General features: G+C 49.5%; 1 protein-coding gene across 3 annotated transcripts; it reads left to right on the top strand.

The window, feature by feature from the left end:
• On the top strand, positions 1 to 26943 carry LOC129708358 (epsin-3-like). 3 transcript variants are annotated; one of them, XM_055654045.1, is made up of 7 exons: positions 1 to 143; positions 6811 to 7495; positions 18129 to 18256; positions 22508 to 22621; positions 23546 to 23720; positions 24345 to 24575; positions 26485 to 26943. In XM_055654045.1, the coding sequence occupies exons 1-7, from the start codon at positions 81 to 83 to the stop codon at positions 26688 to 26690; spliced, it is 1602 nt and encodes a 533-aa protein (XP_055510020.1). In that variant the 5' UTR covers positions 1 to 80; the 3' UTR covers positions 26691 to 26943. The 3 variants fall into 3 exon arrangements, with proteins under 3 accessions (XP_055510020.1, XP_055510022.1, XP_055510021.1); XM_055654047.1 differs by lacking the exon at positions 1 to 143 and adding an exon at positions 1033 to 1131; XM_055654046.1 differs by lacking the exon at positions 1 to 143 and adding an exon at positions 5585 to 5769.

Genomic DNA, 26943 nt, shown 5'->3' with positions numbered 1-26943 from the left:
GTTTGCATGAAGGATCCGGCGGGCGAGGAGTTGGGTTTGTGCCCAACGTGTGCCGCTCCGCACTGCCTCCACAAGCAGGGATGGTGCCGCCCGCGGCCGGTGCTGCGCTGCGGGGCCGAGGCCGACCTGCCTCACTGCGGGAGGTGAGGAGATTGGGGCCGGTGCCCGGGCATCTGCCGCCGGCCTGACGCGTCGGTGCGGGGAGCTGTCTGGGCGGGAGGGGCTGCGGACTGACCGGCCCGGACGCCGCAACCTGCGCGGTGCCAGCGGCGAGCGAGCGGTGCCTGTCCTGGCGGTGTCTCTCCTGGCGGTGCCTGGCCTGGTGAACGCGGGGTGTGGTGCGCGGGTCCCGGGGGTACAGCCGGCGAGGGGGTGTGTGTGTGTGGGGGGGGGGGGGGGGGGGGGGGGGGGGGAGAACAGGACCGAGGGCCTGAAGGGGCTTCAGAGGGGTAGCGGGAGAAGGGGAATGAAAGGGAGAAGCGAGGAGGGAGGTTCGGTGCAAGTGGACGAATATTGAAGGACAAGGGTGGGAGTGAGGGAGGGGGAGGGGAGGGGGTGAGAGTGAGTGGGGGTTGAGAGGACGGGATGGGGGGGGGGGGGGGGTGAGGTTGGCTGACGACGGTGATGGAGAGGAGTTTGTGTGGGGTGAATGAATGGGGAGGGAGAGTGATGAACGAGTGGGGTGAGGGAGGTGGGGATATGGGGATAGAGAGCGAGGGGGGGGGGGGGGGGCTTTGAAGCGCCTCGCGGTCCCGCATGGAGGCCGTTCGGCCCTATTACTGCTGCTCCGCGACTCTCCCCCCTGACTCTGTGAATGTATCCACCGCCCGCACCTATCGCCTCCCCGCAGCCAAGGTCCTGCTCTGCCCCCCCCCCCCCCCCCCCCCCCCCCCGGTCGGACTTCCCTCCGCCGATCCCGTCCCCCCCCCCCCCCACCCCCCCCCCCCCCCCCCGTCCCCCCCCCCCACCGCACCCAACGCGGCTCTTCCTCGGTCCGGCTCCCGGGATCAATGAGTTGCGAATATTTACCGCATTGTCTCCGCAGTGACTGGGGCCGGGATGGATTTATTCTAGAATGATCATTTACTGAAACAACATCTCTGCCCCGCCAGTGTGAGTCCGCAACTTGAGGTAACCCGCTCGATGGGAATCCGGTGCATGGCGCCTAAAGTTGTCCATTTGTTTGTACCCGGGTTTAGACTCGATGCCTGGCCCGTGTGTTGCGTATAACACGGGATAGCTCAGGCGAGCTGTGTTTCTGCATCGGGCTGTCTCTCTCCGGTCTCTCTCCGCGGAAGTGAGAGCGCAGAGAAAAGTTTTCACTGTTAGAAATTCCTCGGGTCATGGAACAAATGTGAATCCCGAGGAAGAAGACAGGGAATGTTTTAGGGGTAGGCCACTCGGCCCCTCTAGCCTACCCTACCATTCAGGATGATCATGGCTGGTCTGCCCAGGATATATCTCTTCTGCACCTGTTGCCCCATTACCCTCATTTCCTTGAGCTTTCAAAAATGCAATATCTCCCCTGTAAGTAACTCCAATGACCCACCCAATATGCACCGCTCTCTGCAAGAGGACATTCTTGTGCGCCTCGGGTTTAAATGACTGGCCCTTTACCTTGCCCCCTTTTACCGTCTCCTGCGGTCCCTCGTTTGAGACTCCCCCACTTGGTGTCCCATACCATTTACTATATATGTCCAATCCCCATTTAACCTCAAAAAATGCATCACCTTGTACACGCCAGGGTTAAATTCGATCTGCCAATGCTCCACTCAACTTTCCATCCGATCTATATTTGTTGTAGCCTTAGACATACTTGGCTACCCACAATGCCACCAATTCCTGTATCATCCAGAAATATATCTCACAAACAACACAGGCCACAGCTCCAAACCTTGTGGTACACCACTAGTCACAGACTTCCAATCAGAAACGCATCCTTCCACCACTGCTCTATCCCTTCTCCCACCAGGTGTTTTAAAATAAAGCCCCAGCGGGAAGGTTAATTCATTAGTTTAAATTTACCAAAACTTCATAGATTGGGCAATGTTGGAAAATACGAAAAGTGAGTCCTTTTTTCCACTTGGTGGGGAGATAGAAAGCGTGAAACCTCTGGACATTTGGCCCAACATCTGTTTTTATCAGAAGCTGTGTTGCAGTATCTTACTAAAGATCATCAGAGATATTGCAACTGGGCACTTGGGAACATTCAGGGGAATTAGGCAAAGTCAGCATGGTTTTGTGAAAGAGAAATCATGCTTGATCAATTTATTACAATGTTTCATCAAAATTACAATGCTGTGGATAAAGGAAAAACTGTGGAATTTGAAGAAGGCATTTGATGAAGTGCCACATCAAAGTTTATTGCAGATAATAAAAGCTCATGGTGTAGGGGGTAATATATTGATCACAGTCTGACTGGTTAACAGGAAACAGAATGAACGTGAATGGGTAATTTTCAGATTGGTACAGTGTAACAAGTGGTGTGTCACTGGGTCATTGCTGGGACCTCAAGCACAAAGACACTGAAGGTACAGTTCCTAAATTTGCTGATGACACAAAGATAGATAAGAGAAGTCGGCAAAGGACATAGAACACTACAAATGGATCTAGATGGATAAAGTGAGTGTGCAAAGTTGTTTCAAATGGTGCATAATCTAGGAAAAGATGAAGTTGTTCACTGTGACAGGAGCAGTAAAAAAAAACCCGCATCCTGTATACATTGTGGGAGATTGCAGAATTGCAGAGGGAATTTAGTGGAATGGCTATTACTAGGGATAAGTTTCTTGGGAAGCTGAAAGGGCTGAAGGTGGAAAAGTCACTTGGGCCGGGTGGACTGCACCCCAGGGTTCTGAAAAAGGTGGCTTTAGAGATTGTGGAGGCATTGATAGTGATATTTCAGGAATCACTAGAGTCAGGAGTGTCCCAGATGATTGGAAAATTGCCAATATTACCCTGCTGCTCAAAAAGGGAGCGAGGCAGAACAGTGGGAACTATCGGCCGGTTAGTCTCACTTCGGTGGTTGGTAAAATTTTAGAATCCATTATGAAGGATGAGGTTATGGAGTACTTAGAAGTTCATGATAAAATAGGCCGAAGTCAGCATGGCTTTATGAAGGGGAGGACTTGCATTGACAAATTTGCTGGAATTCTTTGAAGAAGTCAATAGCAGGACAGACAAAGGAGAGTCAGTAGATGTTGTTTACTTAGATTTTCAGAAAGCCTTTGATAAGGTGCCACATGTTAGGCTGTTTAGGAGGATGAGAGCCCATGGTATCAAAGGGCAGATACTAGCATGGATAGCAGGTTGGCTGGATGGCAGAAGACAAAGAGTGGCAATAAAGGGGCTTTTTCTGGTTGGCTGCCAGTGACTAGTGGAGTTCCCCAAGGGTCGGTGCTGGGGCCGCTGCTCTTCACGTTAATGATTGGACGAGAGGATTGAAGGCTTTGTGGCAAAGTTTGCAGATGATACGAAAATAGGTGGTGGGGCAGGTAGTGTAGAGAAAGCAGGGACTCTGCAAAAGGGCTTGGACTAGTTGGGAGAGTGGGCAGAGAAGTGGCAGATGGAATACAGTGTAGAAAGGTGTGGAGTCATGCATTTTGGTAGTAGGAATAAATGCATAGTCAATTTTCTAAATGGGGTGAGAATCCTGAAATCGGACGTGAAAGGGACTTGGCAGTGCTGATGCAGGATTCCCAAAGAGTTAATCTGCAAGTTGAATCAGTAGTAAAAAAAGCAAACTCAATGTTAACCTATGATGAGCGTTTGTTGGCACTGGGCCTGTACTCATTGGAGTTTAGAACAATGAGCGGGGACCTCATTGAAACATGAAAGGCTGCTCTTCACGTGGATGAGTGGATGTTTCCACTAGTGGGAGAGTCTAGGACTAGAGATCATAGCCTCAGAATTAAATATTGTTCTTTTAGGAAGGAGATGAGGAGATTTCTTTAGTCGGAGGGTGGTGAATCTGTGGAATTCTTTGCTACAGAAGGCTGTGGAGGCGGGTGGGTGAAAGGTTGCCGGGGTTGGGTACGAATGTGACGTTGAGGTTGCAATCAGATCGGCACTGGGTTTGTTAACTGATGGTGAGGCTGGCGACCCAAGGGACCTGTCCGTGGCCTAACTCATGCGTTCTAAACTTCTCCATTTTAATGACTTCCGAGAAAACAAAAATAAACCTTCAATTGTCCTAAATGTCCAAACACATGAACGACGTGAGGACATAGCCTCCCGGGACCTCGCCCGTCACCCCTCTTGGGACCATAAGACATAGGAGTAGAATTAGGATATTCAGCCCATCGAGTCTACTCCGCCATTCAATCATGCTTAATCTACCTTTCCCTCTCAACCCCATTCCCCTGACCAAAATACCCAAATGTCTTGGCTTCTACAGCCGTCTGTGGCAATGAATTCACGAGATTCACCGACCTCTGGCTAAATAAATTCGTCCTCATCTCCATTCTAACTGTACATCCCCACATTCTGAGTGTGCCCGTTGGTTATGGACTCTCATTCCGGGAAACATCATTTTCACGCCCATTTTCTCGCAGCCTCCAGTAAGTTTCAATGATACTTACAATCTCACAAATAAATGACGAAGAGACGGGCCGGCCCCACCGCTACTGCTCCCCAGTATTGTACAGTGACAGACCCGTCCCCACCAGTACTGGACCCCAGTGCATACAGTCTCTCCCACGGCGGACGGGCTGAGATGACCTGACCATTGAACCATCCCGTGACGGGTGGTACCTGCACAGAGGCAACACCACCCGTCCCCACCAGAACTGGCCCCATTCTCCATATCCCTTGGACTCGCTCTCTGTCCTTCGCCTGCTCCGTGTATCTCCATCTCTTGCTGATTCGCTGTCACTCTGACCATCTCTATGTCCAACTCTCTCCCACCTCCTGATCTCCCCTTTCCTGTCTGTCTGCCCAGTCTGATACAGAGACGCGCTTTCTCCGGCCGATTCCCCCACTGACCCTTCCTCCCATCTTTTGAATCTTACCCGTTCTTTCTCCCGCCCTCATGTTCTTCCTGTCTCCATCTGGTACTCGCCTCTCTACTGTTACACCATCTCTCTCACACTAACTTGCTTTAATCTATTTTTCTTTCTGTTGCGTCCTCGCTTCCTTTCCTTTGTTCTCCCCATCTAATTCTATCCTGTTCCTCCTAACCCCCCATCTCTCTAGTTTCCCTCTCCCCTCACCATCAGTCTGAGGAAGGTTCTCGACACGAAACCTCATCTATATCCTTTCTCCAGAGATGCTGCCTAGATTTCCTCCAGCATTTTGTCCTTATCTTCGGTGAGAACCAGGATCTGCGGATCCTTCCTACACAATCTCTATCTCCCTATCTTTTATTTCTTCCTTTGATTCGGCCTCTCCCTCCTCTGGGGCATTATATCCCCCTCTCTATCTCTCTCTCTCTCTCTCTCTCTATCTCTCACTTTCTCTCCGATATTTCCCTCTCTGTCTCAGACTCTCTTTCGCTTCTGACCCTCTCCCTTTCGCCATGGATGCCTCTCATGCATCCTCTGGTCCTCTCCATTATTCTGTCTGCTCTCTCTGTTACACCCTCCCTCCTCCTCGGCGGCCGGAGCAGGGTGTGTGAACAGGACGCCGCCCCCGACCCTGGATATAAACACTGTGCCGCCCCCCGGGACCGCCTCTTGCCCGGCCCGACCTCCACAGTTGCAGGATTTGCAAACCCCGCTCAGCCCGTGGCGCGCCGACACCGGTGCGGGTTTGCTCTGCTCTGCTCTGCGAGCGGTGAGTTTGACCCCGTCTGTTGGTCATGAAATGCCTCAATGTTCTGACCAGATTAAAGACCGGCCGTCTTCTCAATCATTGCTTCACCTGTGACCGTGTGCGCGGCTCCGGCCGGCCGTTCCCGTAGCCCATGGACTGGACCCCGCTCGATGTGCGGATTGTGGCCCCTTGGTCTGCGGACTGTGCCCCGCTTGGTGCGCGGGGCTGGTCCTGGTCCGGGCCGCGGAGAATGAGCCGGAGATGTTACAAGAGATATGGACGGGGACATGGAAAGGTTCAGAGGGATAGGGGGTCGGGCCCAGGCAACACAAGGAACTGCTTTACCAGGAAAGACACGAAGTGCTGGAGTTACTCAGCGGGGCAGGCAGCATCTCTGGAGAACAAGGATAGGTGACGTTTCGGGTCGGGACCCTTCCCTGCACTGATTGTGGTGGGGGGGGGGGGGGGGGGGGTGGACATGGCACAGCCTGACAAGGGTCCCGACTAGAAATGTCACTCATCCTATTTTCTCCAGAGATGCTGCCTGCCCCGCTCAGTTGCTCCAGGACTTTGTGTCTATCCTGGCAAGAAATAGGTGGATACAGGTGAGGGGTCTTGTTGGCAGTTTGTTGGACAAGGGCTAGATTGATTAGCAGGACTGGATGTTACAGACACAATGTGTTATATTGATAAGGATAGAAAAGGCATGAAATGTGAAGCTAGAGGAATGAATGTGGAGGGTGACGGGAGAAATGGGTGCACATCCGGGTTTGGGTGGGGGTTACAGGGATAAGAGGGGGAAGGGGTGTTTACCTACAATTGGAGAATCCAATGTTCGTACCGGTAGGTTGTAAGCTACTCGAGCTGTCCCTCCAGTTTGTGTGTGTGTGGCTGCACTCTGGCCCAGGGTAGAAAGGTCAGTGTGGGAATGGGGAGGGGAGTAATAATGGGACTAACTTGGATGGGATATCTTGGCCGCGATGGGCCGCATGGCCTATTTCCGTGCTGGGTAGCTATGTGGCATGCCGTGTTGACCTAACCCGTTCCTATTCTCGGCTGCAGCTGGGGCTCCCCGATGCCCGGCGGTTTGGACGGCAGCCGGGCGAAGCGGTTCCACGCCGGGCTCCCAGGGTTGAACTAGTCGGCGTGAGCTGGCGGGGCGGCGGGACATTGAGTATGGCCACGTCGGCTCTGCGGCGGCGGATGAAGAACCTGGTCCACAACTACTCGGACGCCGAGATCAAGGTGCGGGAGGCCACGTCCAACGACCCCTGGGGTCCGGCCAGCTCGCTCATGTCCGAGATCGCCGACCTGACCTTCCACGTCGGGGCTTTCCCGGAGATTATGTCCATGTTGTGGAGGCGCCTGGGTGACCAGGGTCGCAACTGGAGACACGTCTACAAGGCGCTGACCCTGCTCGACTACCTACTCAAGACGGGCTCCGAGAAGGTGGCCCAGCAGTGCAAGGAGAACATGCACACCGTCCGGGCGCTGGTCGACTTCCACTTCATCGACCAGGACAGCAAGGACCAGGGGGCCAACGTGCGCCACAAGGCCGGCCAGCTACTCGCTCTACTCCGGGACGAGGAGCGGATGCGCCAGGACCGGGTGCACGCACTCAGAACCAAGGAGAGGATGTCCCAGGTGGTGATGAGGCCGCGGGCCGGCCTGGGCTCGGCCCATCTCAGCCCGGCCGCCCACAGCAACGGGGAGGACAGCGGGGGATCTCCCGAGAGCCCCGTTAACCGTGAGTACAGATCCCGCCGCGCCGCTGTCTGTTGTGCTAGTTACCTGGATCAATCTGCAACATTGAGGGGAGCCCTGCACCCCCGGGGCATCAGCTGCACATAAATCAGCGATATTGAGCAGATAGACCCCTAGGGTTTAGTGAGGGTGGCTGTGTGGACCAGACAGATGGATCTCACCGCCTGCTCTCTCAGCAGCCCGGAACCCAGGGCACATGGCGGGCAGCAAAAACCCCACGGCTCTCCTCCAAAACACAAGGTGCTGGAGGAGCTCACCGGCTCAGGCTGCATTGGGCGAGGGGGTGGCCAGGCGACGTTTCGAGTCCGACCCTTCTTCATCCTCCTGCACTTTGTGTTTTGCTCAAAATTCCAGCATCTGCAGTTGATTCTGTTTCTATGGCTCTCTTGCTCCAAGTACCAGAGAACAATATCCAACCTCCAACTAGATTGTCTCGCACACAACCACCTTCCACCCACCCCATCTGTTTCCTTTCCCTCCTGCCACAAACCAGGCGCTGAGTTGGGTTAGAACTCTGGAATTCTGGAGATGCCCCACTTCTATTCACCCCTCCTGGGCACCATCCATCGCAATTCCAAAGTATTTAATCTAAAGGGGGCAACGGGTGGAGGTAACGTTCTCCCCGGAGTTTCATCATGTCAGCTACACGGACATGAAGGGCCTTGAACTGCAATTCCTCCAATGGATTTAAGTGACTTTTCCAGATCAACTAAGAAAGCATATTTTCAACAATGTGTAGAAACGAGGTTAAGTGGTCGTTTTATCGGGAAGATTCTTCTGGGGCAGAGAGATCATAATATGAGAGAACTCCATGTGGGTCTGGTGAAGGTCAGTGATTAAATCGAAAGCGAGGATCTTAAATTTACTCCAAACCAGTTTCAATGGTGTGAGGGAATAAATGGGCGATGTAGATTCTAGATGGATGTTAAGACAATGAAAACGCCAGAACATTTACATGAATCATTCAAAACTGCCAATTCATTAATATTCATTAAGAATCATGGAATATTCAGTTCTTAGATTAAGGAACGTGCTGTGTTATGAAAAAAAGATTAATAACTCCAAGGTTGGGAATGTTTAAAGTCAGCAAAGGATGACTAAGAAGGTAAACGGATTATAAAACTAAAGTAATAAGAACTAGTTCACAAGACGGCTCGTTAATGATTTAACAGTATTGAGGATTAATTAAAGGCAGGAAAGTGTGGTTCAACCGCATTTGGAATATTGTGTACAGTTCTGGTCTGGTTGCCCCATTACAGGAAGGAAGTGGATGCCTCGGAAAGGGTGCAGAAGAGGTTTACCAGAAGTGTTGGAAAGAACTGCAGATGCTGGAAAAATCGAAGGTAGACACAAATGCTGGAGAATCTCAGCGGGTGAGGCAGCATCTATGGAGCGAAGGAATAGTTGCTGTTTTGGGTCGAGGCCCTTCTTCTGAAGAAGAGTCTCGACCCGAAACGTCACCTATTCCTTCGTTCCATAGATGCTGCCTCACCCGTTGAGTTTCTCCAGCATTTTTGTCTACCTCAGAGGTTTGCCAGAATGTTGCTTGAATGAGAAGGCGTTAACTATAAAGAGAGGTTGGACACACGTGGAATGTTTCCTCTGGACCGTCAGAGGTTGACAGACATGGAGCTGGCAGGTGGAGAGGGCCGTGGGTAAACATGAGGTTTATTCACTTCGACAAGAAGATGATTGAACAGAACAGCCGTCAGTTTTGGTGTGAAGTGGTCTTGGTTTGCCTGGACAAGGATTGCAGAATATTAGTATAAATGGAGAGCGTATTTAGGGCCTGTAGTGTGCTGGTCATTATAATGAAGTGTTGGAGAATTGCAGTAAAGGAGGGCCGCAGCAGTTATGTGAATAAGACAATGTCTGGACAACCAGAGGAGATACTTACTTGGGAACGTGATGAGATGAAGGAACAAAGAGGTTGCATTCTGTAGAGAATTAAAGAACAAGCTAGAGTTCGGACGATTGGGGGGGTGGGGGTGTGATCTGATTGAAACAGGAATAATTGTGAAGGAGTTGACGGGTTGGTTGCTGAGACATTACCACTTGGTGAAGAACACAATGCCAGGGCAAGGGGGCGATGAGGAGGAATTTCCATTACCCATCCCACCCCCACCCCCCCCCCCCCCCCCCCCCTCTCCCCAGTGTGGAAGTTTCCCTTCAACCTTTGCAGTTGTACAGGGTCTTGGTGAGACCACACCTGGAGTATTGAGTACAGTTTTGGTCTCCAAATCTGAGGAAGGACATTATTGCCATAGAGGGAGTACAGAGAAGGTTCACCAGACTGAATCCTGGGATGTCAGGACTTTCATATGAAGAAAGACTGGATAGACTCGGCTTATACTCGCTAGAATTTAGGAGATTGAGGGAGGATCTTATAGAAACTTACAAAATTCTTAAGGGGCTGGACAGGCTAGATGCAGGAAGATTGTTCCCGATGTTGGGGAAGTCCATGACAAGGGGTCACAGCTTAACGATAAGGGGGAAATCCTTTAAGACCGAGATGAGAAAAACATTTTTCACACAGAGAGTGGTGAATCTCTGGAACTCTCTGCCACAGAGGGTTGTTGAGGCCAGTTCATTGGCTACATTTAAGAGGGAGTTAGATGTGGCCCTCGTGGCTAAAGGGATCAGGGGGTATGGAGAGAAGGCAGGTACGGGATACTAAGTTGGATGATCAGCCATGATCATATTGAATGGCGGTGCAGGCTCGAAGGGCCGAATGGCCTACTCCTGCACCTATTTTCTATGTATCTATGTAACTCATTCCTACGATGAATATCAGGCAGGAACTGAGTATAAGTGTTTAAGAAGGAACTGCAGATGTTGGAAAATCGAAGGTACACAAAAATTCTGGAGAAACTCAGTGGGTGCAGCAGCATCTATTGAGCGAAGGAAATAGGCAACGTTTTGGGCCGAACTGAGTATAAGATAAATGGAAACGGAAGTAAGCGTAGGCATCCCAATGCCTTGTGCCTGCTCCTCTGTTCAATGGGACCATGGTTGAAGCTGCCCCCGTGGTACTGCCCTGCTGATCCCCATCTCCTCCCATCCCACTTACCTCCAGAAATATATTAATCTTAGTCTTCGTGGTCCTTGTGAACCGACAACCCCCCGACTACCATCTCCTGCCCAACACTCTGATCTCCTTACCTAACCCTTGACATGCCATCAATCTCAATGTGTCCTGGACAATGTCTCCCTTCCAATTCCCTGATTTCTCCCATCGCCTTCCACACAGAGATGTCGGTCAAGTTACTGAATCTATTGAAAGAGAAGGGAGATAGATTTCTAGAAAGAAAGAAAAAAACAAGGCATCTGTGGAGAGGGGGCATATGGTGCTGAGAGAGTGGATCAGCCACAAATGCACTGAATGGTGGATTGGGCATGAGGGCCGAATGGCCTCATGCGGTCTCCTATTTTTCTGTCTCCATGGCTGTAATAGATTAGCTCCTCCAGCTGAGCTGATCCTGAGATGTTCCTGATGCTGTCTTTGTTAAGCAACAAACAATCTGCTGGTGGAACTCAATGGGTCAGGCAGCATCTGTGGAAGGAAATGTCCTTGTCATTCATTGCCAGTGGGAATCTCTGTGCGTGTCTGTGGCTGTGCAATTAAGCAGCATTTATACAGGAGGCAAGGTCCATCATCCCCACCACTGAGCAGTGACCTGTCTGGAAGGAGGATACACCTCGCTCTGCGACCCCTGACCTGGAGTCATCGCTTTGCAAAGCAAAAACACAGACAGATGCTGGAAATCGGAAATAAGCAGAAAATACTGAGAATACTCAGCAGGTCAGGCAGCTTCTATGGAGAGAGATTCACTGACATATTTAATGATTCTTCTTTGCAACTGGTCTCACGGGAGATCTGATCACTGAGGGTGATGCCCTATCCCAATCAGAGAGAGCACGCTGATGTGGGAGCAGGGAGCTGATGGTGCTCTGTGACTCCTGTGTCTGCAGCACTGAACTACAAGGAGCTTGTAACACCCTGGATGTGGGGCTTGCACACTAATTACGTCCAGAAGATTAGACCTGAGATATTAATTTGAATTTAAATCAAGACGTGGAATAAAAGCTAGCATCGGTAGTTTGATGTTTGAGAGTTTGACAGCTCCGGGCCTGTACACGCTGGAGTTTAGAAGGATGAGGGGATCTCATAGAAACTTACCGTATAATGAAAGACATAGACAGAATGGATGTGGAAAGTATGTTTCCCCCAGTGGAAGAGTCTAGGACCAGAGGGCACAGCCTCAGAATACAAGGAGTCATCGGGGTAAGGGGTACTGATTGGGGATGATCAGCCATCATCACATTGAATGGTGGTGCTGGCTCGACGGGCCGAATGGCCTACTCCTGCACCTAGTGTCTATTGGCTATTGACATATCTATAGTAAGGAGACAACAAGAAATTTCTTTAGCCAGAGGTTTGTGAATTTGTAGAATTCATTGCCACATAAGGCTGTGGAAGCCAAATGTTTGGGTATTTTTAACACATCGATTGACAGATTCGGGTGTCAAAGGTTTTGTGGAGAAAGCAGGAAAATGGGGTTGAGAGGAAAAGATAGACCAGCCATGATTCAATCGCAGCGTAGACTCGATGGGCCAAATGGCCTAATTCTGCTCCTCAAACTTATGGACTTAGTATTCCAACATCCTGTAAATAGACACAAGCTTGATCAGCCCCGCTGTAACATTGTACAATCAACGCTTCACATGGCAGCATGTGAAACCTTCTACAGGTGGAATAATTCCAGCAATCAAATTCTTCTCAATTAATATCAGCGAGGGAGAAATAAAGTTACTTACAACTCTTCATAGAAACGGCATTCAAAATGATGACTCACATTCCTTGTTTATGCTGCATTGCAGCATGTCACTGTGTATCTACGATAGAGACCCCCTGTGATCACACACAGCTTGGTCCAAGGACATCTCATGCTTTTTTAAATTTGGATAATTCATGTGTGTGTAAAATCTATACTGAATTGACACAGGGTGAAGTTTCATCTATGCTGTCCCAGTCACATCAGGAAAGGGCATCACTGGTTGGATACAAACTCCCTCTACATTCTCACACCACACACACTCAAGGTATGGGATAGACACCTGATTAAAGCTCCCTCTATGTCCTGTTATACATTCCCACTGTCCTGTTATACACTCCCAGGGCTGGACACAGAGTGAAGTTCCCTCTTCAATTCCCAGGTTCCATGCAATGCAGCTGTTCCAGCAGCAGTCAGGTGAGGTGTGTGGATCTGGGAAAGGTCTGATGAGATCAGTGTTTGCTGGAGGTGATGGGGAGAGAACGTGAGTGAGATATTTCCAAGCTGGCAGGAGATCACCTGTGATCTTGTAAGGGCATCAAGGCTCTGTCGGGAGATTCTGTGGAGGAGGTAAGAAGAGGCTGGAAGAGCGAGGGTGGGAATGTGTGATTCTTTGTCTCTGTGCTTGCTTCACTGTGCACCAAGGGACGTCCCCTCCCCTGTGGCCAGCCTGGGTCACCAGACCTGCCTGGGTGAAGATGGTTTTGTTTCAAATCACAGCCCCACTGAGTGTGGTGAACATATCGATCACAAGTGGCAACTGAAGGCGGTGGAGGCCAAGTCAATGGAGATTTTTAAGGCGGAGACTGACAGATTAGTACGGGTGTCAGGGGTTATGGGGAGAAGGAGAATGGGGTTGAGAGGGAAAGATAGATCAGCCATGAGTGAATGGTTGAATAGACTTGATGGGCCGAATGGCATAATTCTGCTCCTATCATTTATGAACATGAAGCGATCGGGGGAGCAGTGGAGTGGTGAGCGAGGTGGTGACTCCCTTGTGCAGCCTACACCCCCACCACAGAACTGCTAATGCAGCGGCTGAACAGTGAGCACAGTCCAGTCTCTTCAAGCTCAGCGACTTTTATCAATGTACACAGTGCTGGGGGCAGTGACAGCAGGGTCAGAAACAGCGGGGTGCTTGCACAAGTGTGGCAAGAGGTCAGTGGCTGCGGATAGAGTGAACTGCAGCTGTGCCCAGAGCGGGGGCTGCCGGGATTATTGGCAGAGCATTTCATGCAAACATTCTGTAATCCCATCCACTATACCAGGAACACTGGGATTGCTGGGAATTAAACAGACATGTTGACCTGCTCAGTGGCCGCCCTTTGGTACAATATTAACAAGATGGAATGCCTTGACGTAATGCGCTTCGGGAGTGGCGGTTCGCTCTGCATCTGCCATTAGAAGTTGGAACAGAGGAAACATGCAGCCTGGTTACTGACATAACTGTCAGCTGATCAGTGACACTAGGCGAGGGCTGGGCAAGGCCACCCAACAGTGGGAGCCCCCACAAGTGGTTCTCCAGGATCTTTGCAAAAGATTTGATTAAGTTCAAGAGGGGAAGCAGGGAAAGAGTCGGCTCTCTCCAAAACCAAGGTGGCAGCTTGTGCCTGGAGCCAGAGGAAGTAGGTGACATCTTGAATGAACACTTCTCCAGGGAGAAAGATATCGTAGTTGGAGAATTCAAGGAAGGGACAGCAAAATCCTATAATAGGCTACTGTTAAAATGGAGGAAATATTAGATGTCCCTGGTGGCACCAGAGGTGGATATTGTACCTTGACCCATTGACCAGCATCGCAGGCTGCTACAACACGAGATCGCTGGGGCCAGAGAGATCGTTAAATCTTTGCTGGCCACAGATGAGGCTCCAGGTGACTGAAGGACAGCAAGTGTGACCACTTCCAACAGGAAGAGCAGTAGGGAAAAGCCAGATGATTGCAGGCCTGTGAGTCTCGTGTCAATAGTAGGGAAATTATTCTAAAATATTTGATGGTGTTATCTAAGATGGATAACTCAGTAGTATTTCAAAGATATTCAGCATGGTATTGCAAAGGGGAGATATTAGAGTCATTGAGCTAAATGGCATGGGAACAGGCCCTTCAGCCCAACTCATCCATGCCAACCCATGTTAGTCCCATTTGGCTGAACCTGGCCCATACGTCTCTAAACTTCCATATTCATATACTTGTCCAAATGTCTTTTATACCATCAAACAACAATTTACACTAACGCTTCATTAATGCTATTTTATTCTTCCCACATTCCCATCAACTGGCCTCATTTTCTACCGATCCATGTACAGAGGCATTGAAGAGAGGCCCATTAACCTACCTACACACAGTTAGGATGTGGATGGAAACTAAAGCAATGGGGGGAAGCCAATGTGGGTTTGGGGAGAATATACAAACTCCAAGCAGATAACACCCAGAGTCGAGATTGTATCCTGGGCACTGAATTTCTGAAGCTGCAGGCCTACTGGCTGCACCACTGCACATCATTGTGCTTCTCTGACCTGTCTGAAAACAAATGAATGCTTCAAAGGTGTAAAAAGCATGTTGATGAGGGCAGTGTGGTTGATGTAATCTACATGTACTTCAGTACGGTCAGTAGCAAGATCCCACGTGGAAGATGGGTCTAAGGGGTTGGAACCCACAGGATCGAAGGCAAGTTGCAAAAATGGATCCAAAATTGAATTGCTCACAGGAGACCAATACTGGAGGGTTGCTTTTGTAATGTGAAGTCATTGACCAGTGGTGTTCCACAAGGCTCGGTGATGGGGCCCATTACTGATTGTTATATACAGGAATGGTGGGTATGAATGTAGGAGACATGATTAGTAAGTTAACAAGTGTCATCCTGGGATGGCAGGACTTTCATATGAAGAAAGACTGGATAGACTCGGCTTGTACTCGCTAGGATTTAGAAGATTGAGGGGGGATCTTATAGAAACTTACAAAATTCTTAATGGGTTGGACAGGCTAGATGCAGGAAGATTGTTCCCGATGTTGGGGAAGTCCAGAACAAGGGGTCACAGTTTAAGGATAAGGGAGGAGTCTTTTAGGACCGAGATGAGAAAAACTTTTTTCACACAGAGAGTGGTGAATCTGTGGAATTCTCTGCCACAGAAGGTAATTGAGGCCAGTTCATTGGCTATATTTAAGAGGGAATTAGATGTGACCCTTGTGGCTAAAGGGATCAGGGGGTATGGAGAGAAAGCAGGTACAGGATACTGAGTTGGATGATCAGCCATGATCATATTGAATGGCGGTGCAGGCTCGAAGGGCGAATGGCCTACTCCTGCACCTATTTTCTATGTTTCTATAATCGTTGGTGTATTTGACAGTAAAGTCTTGGGTTAATGGATGACATTAGAGAGTTGGTCAGATAGCCAGAGCAATGGGTGTGGAAGTTAATCCTGATAAGTGTGGGGATGATACACGTTAGAAGGACTATTAAAGATAGGACATGTACAATCAATGTTGAACCCCTTGGGAGAACTGAGAGACGCAGGGGCCAGAGTCTCCAAATCCAAGGTACCCTGAAGGTGGCAGTGTGGGTGGATACAGTGGTGCCGATGGTATATGGAATACCAGTCTTCATTGGCCCAGATGTTGAACACAAGAGCAGGGAGCTTTATCAAACTTTGCCACAGTTTATGCCACAGCTGGAATATTATGTACAGTTCTGGTCACCACTATCAGAAGGACATGATTATAATGGAGAGGGTGCAGAGGAGATTCACAAGGATATTGTCTGGAATGGGGTGTTTCAGTTAAGAGAGCAGACTGGATGTAGGCTGGGTTTGTTGGATCTACCATTGGAGCTGGCTGTACAACTCCTCAACTCAGAGGCCTCTGCTGATGGACAGACAACCCAAAGAATGGCGGGCTCCAAATTAAGAAATAGAATTTAAAATAATAATCTCCGGACTATTATTGAGTTTTTATAGGAGGTGATGAAGATTTACGAGGGTAGGGCAGTGGATGTTGTCTAGATGGATTTCACTAAGGTCCTCATGGTAGGCTGACCCAGAATATTAAGTAAAATGGTGAGCTGATAATTTAGATTCAGAACTGGCTTACTCATAGAAGTCAGGGTTTGTGGCGGAAGGACATTATTCAGGCTGGAGGTCTGTGACCAATGAGTTCTGCAGGGATCTGGCTTGGGAAAGTGTCCAGTGAATGGTAAATGAAGCTTGTGGTCCAATCCATAGCCCCCTAGATACAGTGGTAAAGAAAGTTTCTGGTAGGATTGTCTTCATTGGTCGGGACATTGGGCATTAGTGTCGGGAAATCAAGTTGCAGCTTTATAGGAATTTGTTTAGGCTGCATTTAGAATGTCATGAGCCATTCTGGTTGTCCAATTACACGAACGATGTGCAAGGAGTTTGCTCGTTCTCCCTGAGACCGCGTGGGGTTCCTCCGGATGCTCCAGTTTCCTCCCACACTCCAAAGATAGAAACATACATAGAAACATAGAAAATAGGTGCAGGAGGAGACCATTCGGCCCTTCGAGCCAGCATTCATTGTGATCATGGCTGATCGTCCCGTATCAATAACCTGTGCCTGCCTTCTCCCCATATCCCTTGACTCCGCTAGCCCCTAGAGCTCCATCTAACTCATGTAGATGTAGAGGTTTGTAGGTTAATTGGTTTCGGAATAATTGTAGATTATCCCTAATGTGTCGGCTAGTGTTGGTGTATGGGGATCGTTGGTTGGCGGAGACTCGATGGGCCGAAGGGCCTGTGTCCATGTTGTATCCCTAAAGTCTAAAGATCGAGAGTGGTGACTGCCTGGATCACACTGCGAGGTTGATGGCGGAGGCTGATATGATGGTGGCATTTAAGTGGCTTTTAGATAGACCAATGGATACGCATGAAATGGAGGGGAAATAGATCAGGCACAGGCAGAAGAGATTAGTTTAATGGCATCATGTTCGCAGGGACATTGTGAATCAAAGGTCCTGTTCCTGTGCTGTTTTATGTATTATCTGAAACATTTATTAAATTGGCAGAGGAGCAAATAAGATCGGGGAACGGAGCGCATGATGCTGGGATTAGCATGGTAGCAGTGTGTCTGGTTCATGCACAGGGGAGTTGGGGAGCTGTTCCCTCAGGGTGGTTTGCACCTGAACCGTGTGGGGTCCAGCGTTCCTTGAACTGTAGAGCTGTGGACACAGAGGGAGTTCGAATTTAAATGTTAGCCAGGGATTAAGGTTGTGAAATGGGAAAATCAAAGAGTAGAGGCAAAGCTCGAGAACGTTTCTAATATGAGGATTGCTAAAAGGACTATGGCAGGAAGGTATAGGGAGTATGAGTGTACAGCCCCTGTCCCACTTAGGAAACCTGAACGGAAACCTCTGGAGACTTTGCGCCCCACCCAAGGTTTTTGTGCGTTTCCTGGAGGTTTTTGTCAGTCTCCCTACCTGCTTCCACTACCTGCAACCTCCGGGAACCGCACGGAAACCTTGGGTAGGGTGCAAAGTCTCCAGAGGTTTCCGTTCAGGTTTCCTAAGTGGGACAGGGGCATTAGGGTAAAGCAGAATAAAAGGCTGGGAGTTATTACAATAACAAAAGGGCAATGTGTCTGAATGCACATTGCATCATCCGCTGCCCCAGCCCATGCCCCTCCCCCCCGGCCCGTCCTTGCCCCGCTCTCCCTCTCCCCTGATGTGGAGTGACCGTCACCAAGGTCCCACCGAGACAAGTCTCCAGCTGCCCATGTCTGGGCCAGAAGCGGCCCATTGTGGTGCTGACATCTACTCTCCGCTTGTTCTTGCAGCTCTCTCCCGGTTGCCGTGGTTTAACCCCGACCTGGAGGAGACCAGGCCGCACACCAGTGAGGAAGAGGAGCTCCAGGTACAGCTCGCCCTGGCAAGGAGCAGGCCCGAGGCTGAGAATGCAGCCGAGGTGAGCATCGGCCCCTCAGTACAGGCTCTCTCCCCCCCTCCCCCTCTCCCCCCCCCCTCCCCCCCCACCACACCAGCCCCCACCCACCCACTCACCTCGAACCGGCTCAAGTCAGGGTCCCATCCATACCCACCCTCCCTCCCCCTCAACACAGGACCAACCTCGCGGCACCTCAGATTCTGCTTAGCTGGCATACTACCTCATGGTATGAACATTGATTCTCCAATTTGAGGGAACTAATCTATAAACAACCACTCCCCATTTCGCCACTTCTCTTCTCTGTGCCCCACTTGGAGTTGCACCCATTTCTCCTCTTCCTGCTCCTCCTCAGTCTCTCCTTCCATCTATATTCCTTTCTCAGGCTTCATATTTCACCCCTCTTCTCTCCTCATCTCACACTTTTCATCTTTGGCCTTTGTCCAACCAGCTGCTAATCAACACTCCCCCGCCCTCATCTGTGTCCACCTATCACTTGTCAAACTATGTTCTCCCCACCCCCAACCACAATCAGCCTGAAGATGGGTCCTGATCCAAAACACCACCTATCCATCTTCTCCAGAGACGCTGCCTGACCCACTGAGTTACTTCAGCATTTTTTCATTGTGAAAAGTGCGGTTCCTTGCACTTCCTGAGCTCAGCCTGGTTTGCCGCCCACAGCACTATCTTCTGCGAGATACGAGCTAGCATTGAACACAAAAGCTTTGAACAGAAAATCTTCCCGTACATTCAACGGGGCTGCTCATGGGAATACTGTGCCAACAGAGGGCGGAGTGAGGGGTGGGTGGCACTGTTGGAGGGACAGTCCGGGGAGGGGTCATCTCCTGGTGAGCTTTGACCTGCAGAAGGACCAGTTCTGGGGGTCATTGCTCTGTTGGTGTCCATACAGAAGCCTGGTACAGAGGGTCCTTGTACCCTGGTGGGGAGGAGAGGGGGTGAAGCGGGCCACCTAGTGGTTCCCAGAGGGGCTCTTATACTGCTGGAGGAGCTACACTGAGAGTTTAGTTACAGTTAGAGGAGCAATAATGGAGCAGTGACATCCTGACAGAGGGGCAGCACATAGAAACATAGAAACATAGAAATTAGGTGCAGGAGTAGGCCATTCGGCCCTTCGAGCCTGCACCGCCATTCAATATGGTCATGGCTGATCATCCAACTCAGTATCCCGTACCTGCCTTCTCTCCATACCCCCTGATCCCCTTAGCCACAAGGGCCACATCTAACTCCCTCTTAAATATAGCCAATGAACTGGCCTCAACTACCCTCTGTGGCAGAGAGTTCCAGAGATTCACCACTCTCTGTGTGAAAAAAGTTCTTCTCATCTCGGTTTTAAAGGATTTCCCCCTTATCCTTAAGCTGTGACCCTTGTCCTGGACTTCCCCAACATCGGGAACAATCTTCGTGCATCTAGCCTGTCCAACCCCTTAAGAATTTTGTAAGTTTCTATAAGATCCCCTCTCAATCTCCTAAATTCTAGAGAGTATAAACCAAGTCTATCCAGTCTTTCTTCATAAGACAGTCCTGACATCCCAGGAATCAGTCTGGTGAACCGTCTCTGCACTCCCTCTATGGCAATAATATCCTTCCTCAGATTTGGAGACCAAAACTGTACGCAATACTCCGGGTGTGGTCTCACCAAGACCCTGTACAACTGCAGTAGAACCTCCCTGCTCCTATACTCAAATCCTTTTGCAATGAAAGCTAACATACCATTCGCTTTCTTTATGCCTGCTGCACCTGCATGGTCTACCTTCAATGACTGGTTCCATGCGCTGCATCTCCCCCTTTCCCAAGCCACCATTTAGAGCTAGTCTGCTTTCCCGTTTTTGCCACCAAAATGGATAACCTCACATTTATCCACATTATACTGCATCTGCCAAACATTTGCCCACTCACCCAGCCTATCCAAGTCACCTTGCAGTCTCCTAGCATCCTCCTCACAGTTAACACTGCCCCCCAGCTTCGGGTCATCCGCAAACTTGGAGATATTGCCTTCAATTCCCTCATCCAGATCATTAATATATATTGTAAATAGCTGGGGTCCCAGCACTGAGTCTTGCGGTACCCCACTAGTCACTGCCTGCCATTGTGAAAAGGACCCGTTTACTCCTACTCTTTGCTTCCTGTTTGCCAGCCAGTTCTCTATCCACATCAATACTGAACCCCCAATGCCGTGTGCTTTAAGTTTGTATACTAATCTCTTATGTGGGACCTTGTCGAAAGCCTTCTGGAAGTCCAGATACACCACATCCACTGGTTCTCCCCTATCCACGTTACTAGTTACATCCTCGAAAAAGTCTATGAGATTCGTCAGACATGATTTACCTTTCGTAAATCCATGCTGACTTTGTCCAATGATTTCACCACTTTCCAAATGTGCTGCTATCCCATCTTTAATAACTGACTCTAGCAGTTTCCCCACTACCGATGTTAGACTAACTGGTCTGTAATTCCCCATTTTCTCTCTCCCTCCCATCTTTAAAGTGGGGTTACGTTTGCTACCCGCCAATCTTCAGGAACTACTGCAGAATCTAAAGAGTTTTGGAAGATTATTACTAATGCATCCACTATTTCTGGAGCTACTTCCTTAAGTACTCTGGGATGCAGCCTATCTGGCCCTGGGGATTTATCGGCCTTTAATCCATTCAATTTACCCAACACCACTTCCCGGCTAACCTGGATTTCTCCTGCTATTTCCGGCAAATTATTTATGTCTTCCTTAGTGAAGACGGAACCAAAGTAGTTATTCAATTGGTCCGCCATATCCTTGTTCCCCATGATCAACTCACCTGTTTCTGACTGCAAGGGACCTACATTTGTTTTAACTAATCTCTTTCTTTTCACATATCTTGGTGGGGAGCACAGGGGGTAACTAACTGCAGGAAGACCTTCACTGCTAAGGAGGCTGGCGAGGACAGGGGGCTTACCAGAGCTCTATATTGCAGTTATCAGTGGCCACGGAGAGTCCACCCACCTGAAGGATGGGCATGCTGGGGGATGATTTCACCCTCAGGGGGGCAGTGCTGAGGGGCCAATGCCCAATTTCAGCTGCATTCAAGGGAGGACCTTGGCTTTGACAGGAAAGTGGGTGGGGGAAGAGACGGGGAGAGAGTCAATACATTGGAAGGCTGCCAGTACACAGGGGTTGTTACCGAGCTGGAGGGGCAGGTCAGTGAGGTTATTATTGCAAGGGCCAGTGTTGGGGCTAACATTGAGGTCGAATTTCTCTGGTGACAGGAATGACAGGGAGTGAATATGGATGACCGGGAGTGTGTCAGGAACAACAGGGAATGTATCTGTAAGGGCCAGGGGTAAGTCAGTAGGTCTCGGAGTGACGGTTGATTTGGGTGAGACTTGTAAGGGGTCCTTGATATTTTGCTTCACAAAGTGCAGAGAAGATTTACGAGGATATTGCCAGGACCCGAGGACCTGAGCTGCAGGAAGGGGTTGAGCAGACTAGGACTTTATTCCTTGACACACAGGAGAGTGATGGGTGACCTTATAGAGGTGTATAAAATCATGAGGGGAATAGATATGGTGAACAAACAAGGCCTTTGTTCCCAGGTTACAGGAATCAAGGGCATAGGTTTAAGGCGGGAGGAGAAAGATCTAAGGGGCAACTTTTCCACCAATAAGGTGGTGGGTGTATGGAACGAGCTGTAAGAGGAGGTGGCTGAGGCAGGCACAATAACAACATTTAGAAGACATTTGATCAGGTAAATGGAAAGGAAAGGTTTAGAGGGATTTGAGTCGGATGTGGGCAAGTGGGACAAGCAAGGATGGTGTATCTTGGTTGGCATGGACAGTTGGACTGAAGGGCCTGTTCCCGTGCAATATAGCTATGACTCGATATCTCTGTGCTTCATTACATTGCTTGGTCCGCTCATCTCCACTCCCACCAGTCCACATTCTCCTTGAATACCGTTCTGGTTGTTTATTGCCTCTACAATTACCTTTTGAAAATCCATATGTACAACCACACCACCCATCCATTCAACCACTTTGTCTTCTCTAAATGACAATGAAGCCTATAGGTTGAACAGGCCTTTGATTTTCCCAGTGTTGACACACATGGGCACCAGTGAGTATAAAGGGAGTGCGGAAAACACCACACGTTGAGCCAAATGTCACGCCAGTGGGGCAGCCGAATATTTGGATAGCTGATTAATCCATCTCTCCAGATTTCAATTTCCATTTCATTTCCTCATGTTCTGATTTCCAAGTGTAATTTATCAAGAATGATTTACCATCTAGGGACGGAGAACAAGTTCACCCCCGGATGAAAGTGACGAGGATGAGGATGGAAGTCCTCAAAGAGGACCGGAGCCAAGTCACCAAGAGTTCAACCCTGTGGAGGGGAGGAAGGAGGTACAATCGAATGCGGTCTGCTACAAGGTGACCTTAGACGTGGTTCCACAAGGAACTCTCTCCACTCAGCTTCGAGGGTTCCAGATCCTACAAAGACCGGTGCTATGCTGAGTCTGCACTGCACTCTCAGGAGTCTGTCTCTCTTACACCAAGATCCTCCCTCTTCCCACAAGCGTGGCACTACTTTGAAGTTGGGGAGTTAGTCCAGGGACCAGTGTTTCCAAAACAGAGTTTCTGGACATTTATTTCATTCTTGGGTGTGACGTGCTTCATTTTCCTACATACTGTAACCACTTTGTCAGGAAACCTGTGGCTGCGATTTGCTCAGAGAGTTCAGGCAGTGTGAAGGTTACGGTGAGCATCCAGTTCTACCTCTTTGTCCCACTGCAGCCAGGTACAGGAACTACAGATGGACCTTCCCTATCTCTCCCACCGCACCAACAGGGGATGACCCTCTGGTTCACACCGCACGGTCGGGCACCTACCAACACATCACTAGCGTCATGCCATGGCCATTCCACTGGCAGACTAGTGCCAGGTGAGGGATCAAACCCCAAACTGCTAGAGTTGGTCTGAGCACCTCTGGAGGACAAAGGTTCATCCAGGGTTGCTGTTGGCAACAGTGACCCGCTATCTGGGTGCAGAAACAGACAAGGATGGGGTACGACCAAAAGTCTGAAGAAGGGTCCTGGCCCTGAAACATCACTTAATCATGTCCTCCAGGGATACTGCCTGACCCATTGAGTTAGTCCAGCACTTTGTGTTCTACACATGGTTTTGCCAGGGTTCCTGGGTGAGGCATGAGTGGTTGTTTGAAGTGAAGAGTGTCACATCTCACAGGGAGGGAGGAGAGCCAGGGAATGAAGGAATATTTTGGAGTTCTCAGTGCTGCTCACTTCTCTGACACTCCTCTCCTCACCCTAGCCCTTGCTGCTGGAGTTTGCCGATGTCTTCGGTGCCCCGCTGTTTCCAACGGAGACCAGGGCTGATTCATGGGACGTCCAGTTCAACAGCGGCTCCAGCCCAGGTCACCCACACGGAGGCAGAGACGTTTGGTCACCCTCCTTTATAGCCCACGCTAACCACTGGGGTGTTGTTGGTAAGACAAATGATGTTTGATGTAATGGCTTGTCTAGAATAAAATATAAAATGGCAGAGAGTCCCTCCAGAGCTGCACTGGGCAGTGTAGGCAAACTCACAGAGGTTATGTTAAAAGAGTAGAGATACTCAGGGGTGTAGGGGTGGGGTTGTGGATGGATATGGAAGTAATGGTGAGAAGTACATGTTCAGCTTGTCAACAGACCAGGAATGGAGGTGGAACAAGATCTTTCATTCCAATCCTGTCACAGAATGGTTGGTGAACATTTAACACAGAAAGTGGAGGAAAACAGGGAGAAAAGAAGCTGAAATCTGAAATACTGTAGAAACAAGTGTAGAGCATGTCAGTGAACATGTGAAAAGAGGAAAGGTCAGTACTAACTCCCAGACACTGAAGCTCCCATCACCTCAGAGCAGAACTACGAGGAGACTGAAGTGGTCACTTTCCTAATACTGGCTCACTGACTAACTGGTGGCAAAAACTGTATCTGAGGGACTCTTCAAGGGTTGGCCCACTGCTCTGGGCCACGTCATGGCATTGGAATAAGAACAGAAAGATAGAGGGGCCCAGGGCTTCAGGAGAATGATTAAAGAGGAGAATTAATTTTGAATTCTAAACCTGTAGGACCAACAAAGCTGCTGGGCGAAATGATTCCAAGCACAAAACAGAATGGCAGCAGCAGCCCTGATGTGTTCGATGTAACCGAGATGAGGATTTCCCAAAAGGATTTTTCAAATGGGCTTCAGACTCCAGAGTTATTCCTGGATCCTCACACCTCGTCGCTGGCAAACCTGGGCGCAGTGCTGACTGCACCTTCTCGCAGGCTCAACAGCAAGAATCCTTTCCACACACCAGGTAAACAGTCAGAGCGCACTAGTGCTCGGGAGACATCTGTAGAATGGGAAGGTCAGGCGTAACCAAGGGACACTTGAAGGGGGAAAAATGGACAAACATTTATTTGGGGAATGGGGTTGGTGGTTGGATATAACTATGTACCTCCTCCCCCAGATATCTCTGTCATATAAAACTCCCCAGGAGCCTGACATTTATTGTGCAAGTCCTGCCCTGGTTTGTCTTACCAAATGCAACAGCTCCCATTTACCCGAATTAAACTCCATCTGTCATTCCTTGGTCTCCTTACCCAACTGATCAAGATCCTGTCATGATCTTAGATGACCTCCTTCACTGTCCTCTATACCACCAATTTTTGTTTCATCTGCCAACTTACTAACTATGCCATCTATATTCTCAGCCAAATCATTAATACAAATAACAAACAGAGAATGTGGCACCGATCTCTGCAGGGCCGAGGCTTCCAATCTGAAAAACAACCCTCCACTGTCACCCTTTGACTGCTACCACCAAGCCAATGTTGTAACCAATTGGCCAGCTCACCCTAGACCAGTCTACTTTGTGGTACCTTGTACCCCCTACACCCCTCCTTTCATCTTCAAGGAATTCACTTGATCTTAGCTGCTTTTGCCTAACAGATGGCTCTTTCTTTTTCTTGACCAGTACCTCAATCTCTCTTGTCATCCGGGCTCCCTACTCTTGCTAGCCTTGCGCTTTACTCCAACAGAAACATGCTGACGCTGAGCTCTTGTAATCTCATGTTTAAAGGTCTCGCATTTGCTGACGTCCCTTTACCTGCAAACAACCAACTCCGATCAACTTTTGAAACTTCCTGTCCAATACCATCAGAATTGGTCTTACCCCAGTTTAGGACTTCACCTTGTGAACCAGACCTATCCTTTCTCTTAACTATGTAAAACTGATAGAATTATGGGATGCTGATCCCAAAGTGCTCTTCCACTAACACTTCAATCATCTGCCCTGCGTATTTACCATGAGAAGAATGATTTTTTGCCCCTTCTCTAGAAGAGCCATCTGCAAATTGATTGAGAAAAAAAATCCTGAACCAATTCCACCCATCCAAGCCTTTAGCACCATGGCAATCCCAGTTGTTAGTTATAACGTTAAAATCTCCCACTAATACCACCCTATTATTCTTGAAGCTATTTGTGATCTTTCTACGTACTTCCTCTTTTCACCCTGCTGACTATTGGGGATGGGGGGGGGGCTATTGAGTACAATCCCATCAAAGTGATCACCCCCTTCTTATTTCTCAATTCCACCCTTATAGCCTCAATGGACGAGAATATCCTCTCTTAAGTACCTCTGTGATGTTCTCCTCAATCAACAACACAACTCCCCCTCCTCTCCTACCTCCACCTCTATCTGTCCTATAGCATTTGTATCCTGGACCACCGAGTAGCCAGTCCTGTGCATCCTTCAGCCACGTTTCTGTAATAGCTACAATACCTTAATCCCATGTACCTATCCTTGTCCTGAGTGCATCTGCCTTACCTCTCACCCAGGTCTCTTGCATTGAAATACACAGTATGGAGCTTAGCCACTATTCTTCCACTGTTCTCTGCCTAAAAAAAACAAGTTAAGTCTACCGAACCTGCTTGATTTACTTCTGTGTTTAAGAAGGAACTGCAGATGCTGGAAAATCGAAGGTACACAAAAATGCTGGAGAAACTCAGCGGGTGCCTATTTCCTTTGTTCCATAGATGCTGCTGCACCCGCTGAGTTTCTCCAGCATTTTTGTGCTTTACCTCTGTATTTGCCTCGACCGTCTCATCTGCCTTACTTTAGGACCCCACGACCTCGCAGTCCCCCCGCCCCCTCCTCCGTCCGCTAAACGAACTCTCCCGAATAGTTCTCCCAAATCTCCCCGCCTTTGTTCTTCGTGTCACAGGTGGGCTCAGTCCGGCCGCATCAGCGAACCCCTTCCTCGACGGCGAGTGGGGCAGTGGGCCGATGAGGACGGCGAGTGGTGGCGGACCTCCCCAGCCTGGCGGCACGGACGGCAGGGCGATGTTCGGAGCTTGGCCGCCGGTAGCGGGGTTCGCCTTTGCCCCACCGGGTGAAGCTGCCGCTGCAAAGCTGAACCCCTTCCTGTGAGCTCAGCGGGCAAGTGCGGGGGTCCCGTGCCCTTCAGTGTGGCAGTGCTGTAGATATCCCCTGACCCTCCAGCTCGCAACGTGATGAACCGCGACCTGTATACGATGCGTGGGGAAGTTCGACAATAAACATGTGATTTTATATCCGTGCTGAACCCTGTCGTGATCTCCCGGACCAGGATCGAGTTAAAAAAAATGCAAAGTGCTGGAGTTATTTTCTAACAAAAATAAATGCATTCAATTATTTACAATAA

The sequence above is a fragment of the Leucoraja erinacea genome, chromosome 23 (genome assembly GCF_028641065.1).
Source record: "Leucoraja erinacea ecotype New England chromosome 23, Leri_hhj_1, whole genome shotgun sequence".
In the NCBI taxonomy this organism is placed as follows: domain Eukaryota; kingdom Metazoa; phylum Chordata; class Chondrichthyes; order Rajiformes; family Rajidae; genus Leucoraja; species Leucoraja erinaceus.
Note: the sequence above shows the minus strand (reverse complement) of the source record. Positions and strands in the feature narration are given on the sequence as shown.

What these genes read in the sequence shown, in the direction of transcription:
- LOC129708358 (XM_055654045.1), top strand. Translation starts at nt 81, where the DNA reads ATGGTGCCGCCCGCGGCCGGTGCTGCGCTGCGGGGCCGAGGCCGACCT. An exon ending in AGGCTGAGAATGCAGCCGAG is followed by an intron (nt 18,257 to 22,507) that starts GTGAGCATCGGC and finishes TTTACCATCTAG; the next exon opens with GGACGGAGAACAAGTTCACC. An exon ending in CTGTGGAGGGGAGGAAGGAG is followed by an intron (nt 22,622 to 23,545) that starts GTACAATCGAAT and finishes TCCTCACCCTAG; the next exon opens with CCCTTGCTGCTGGAGTTTGC.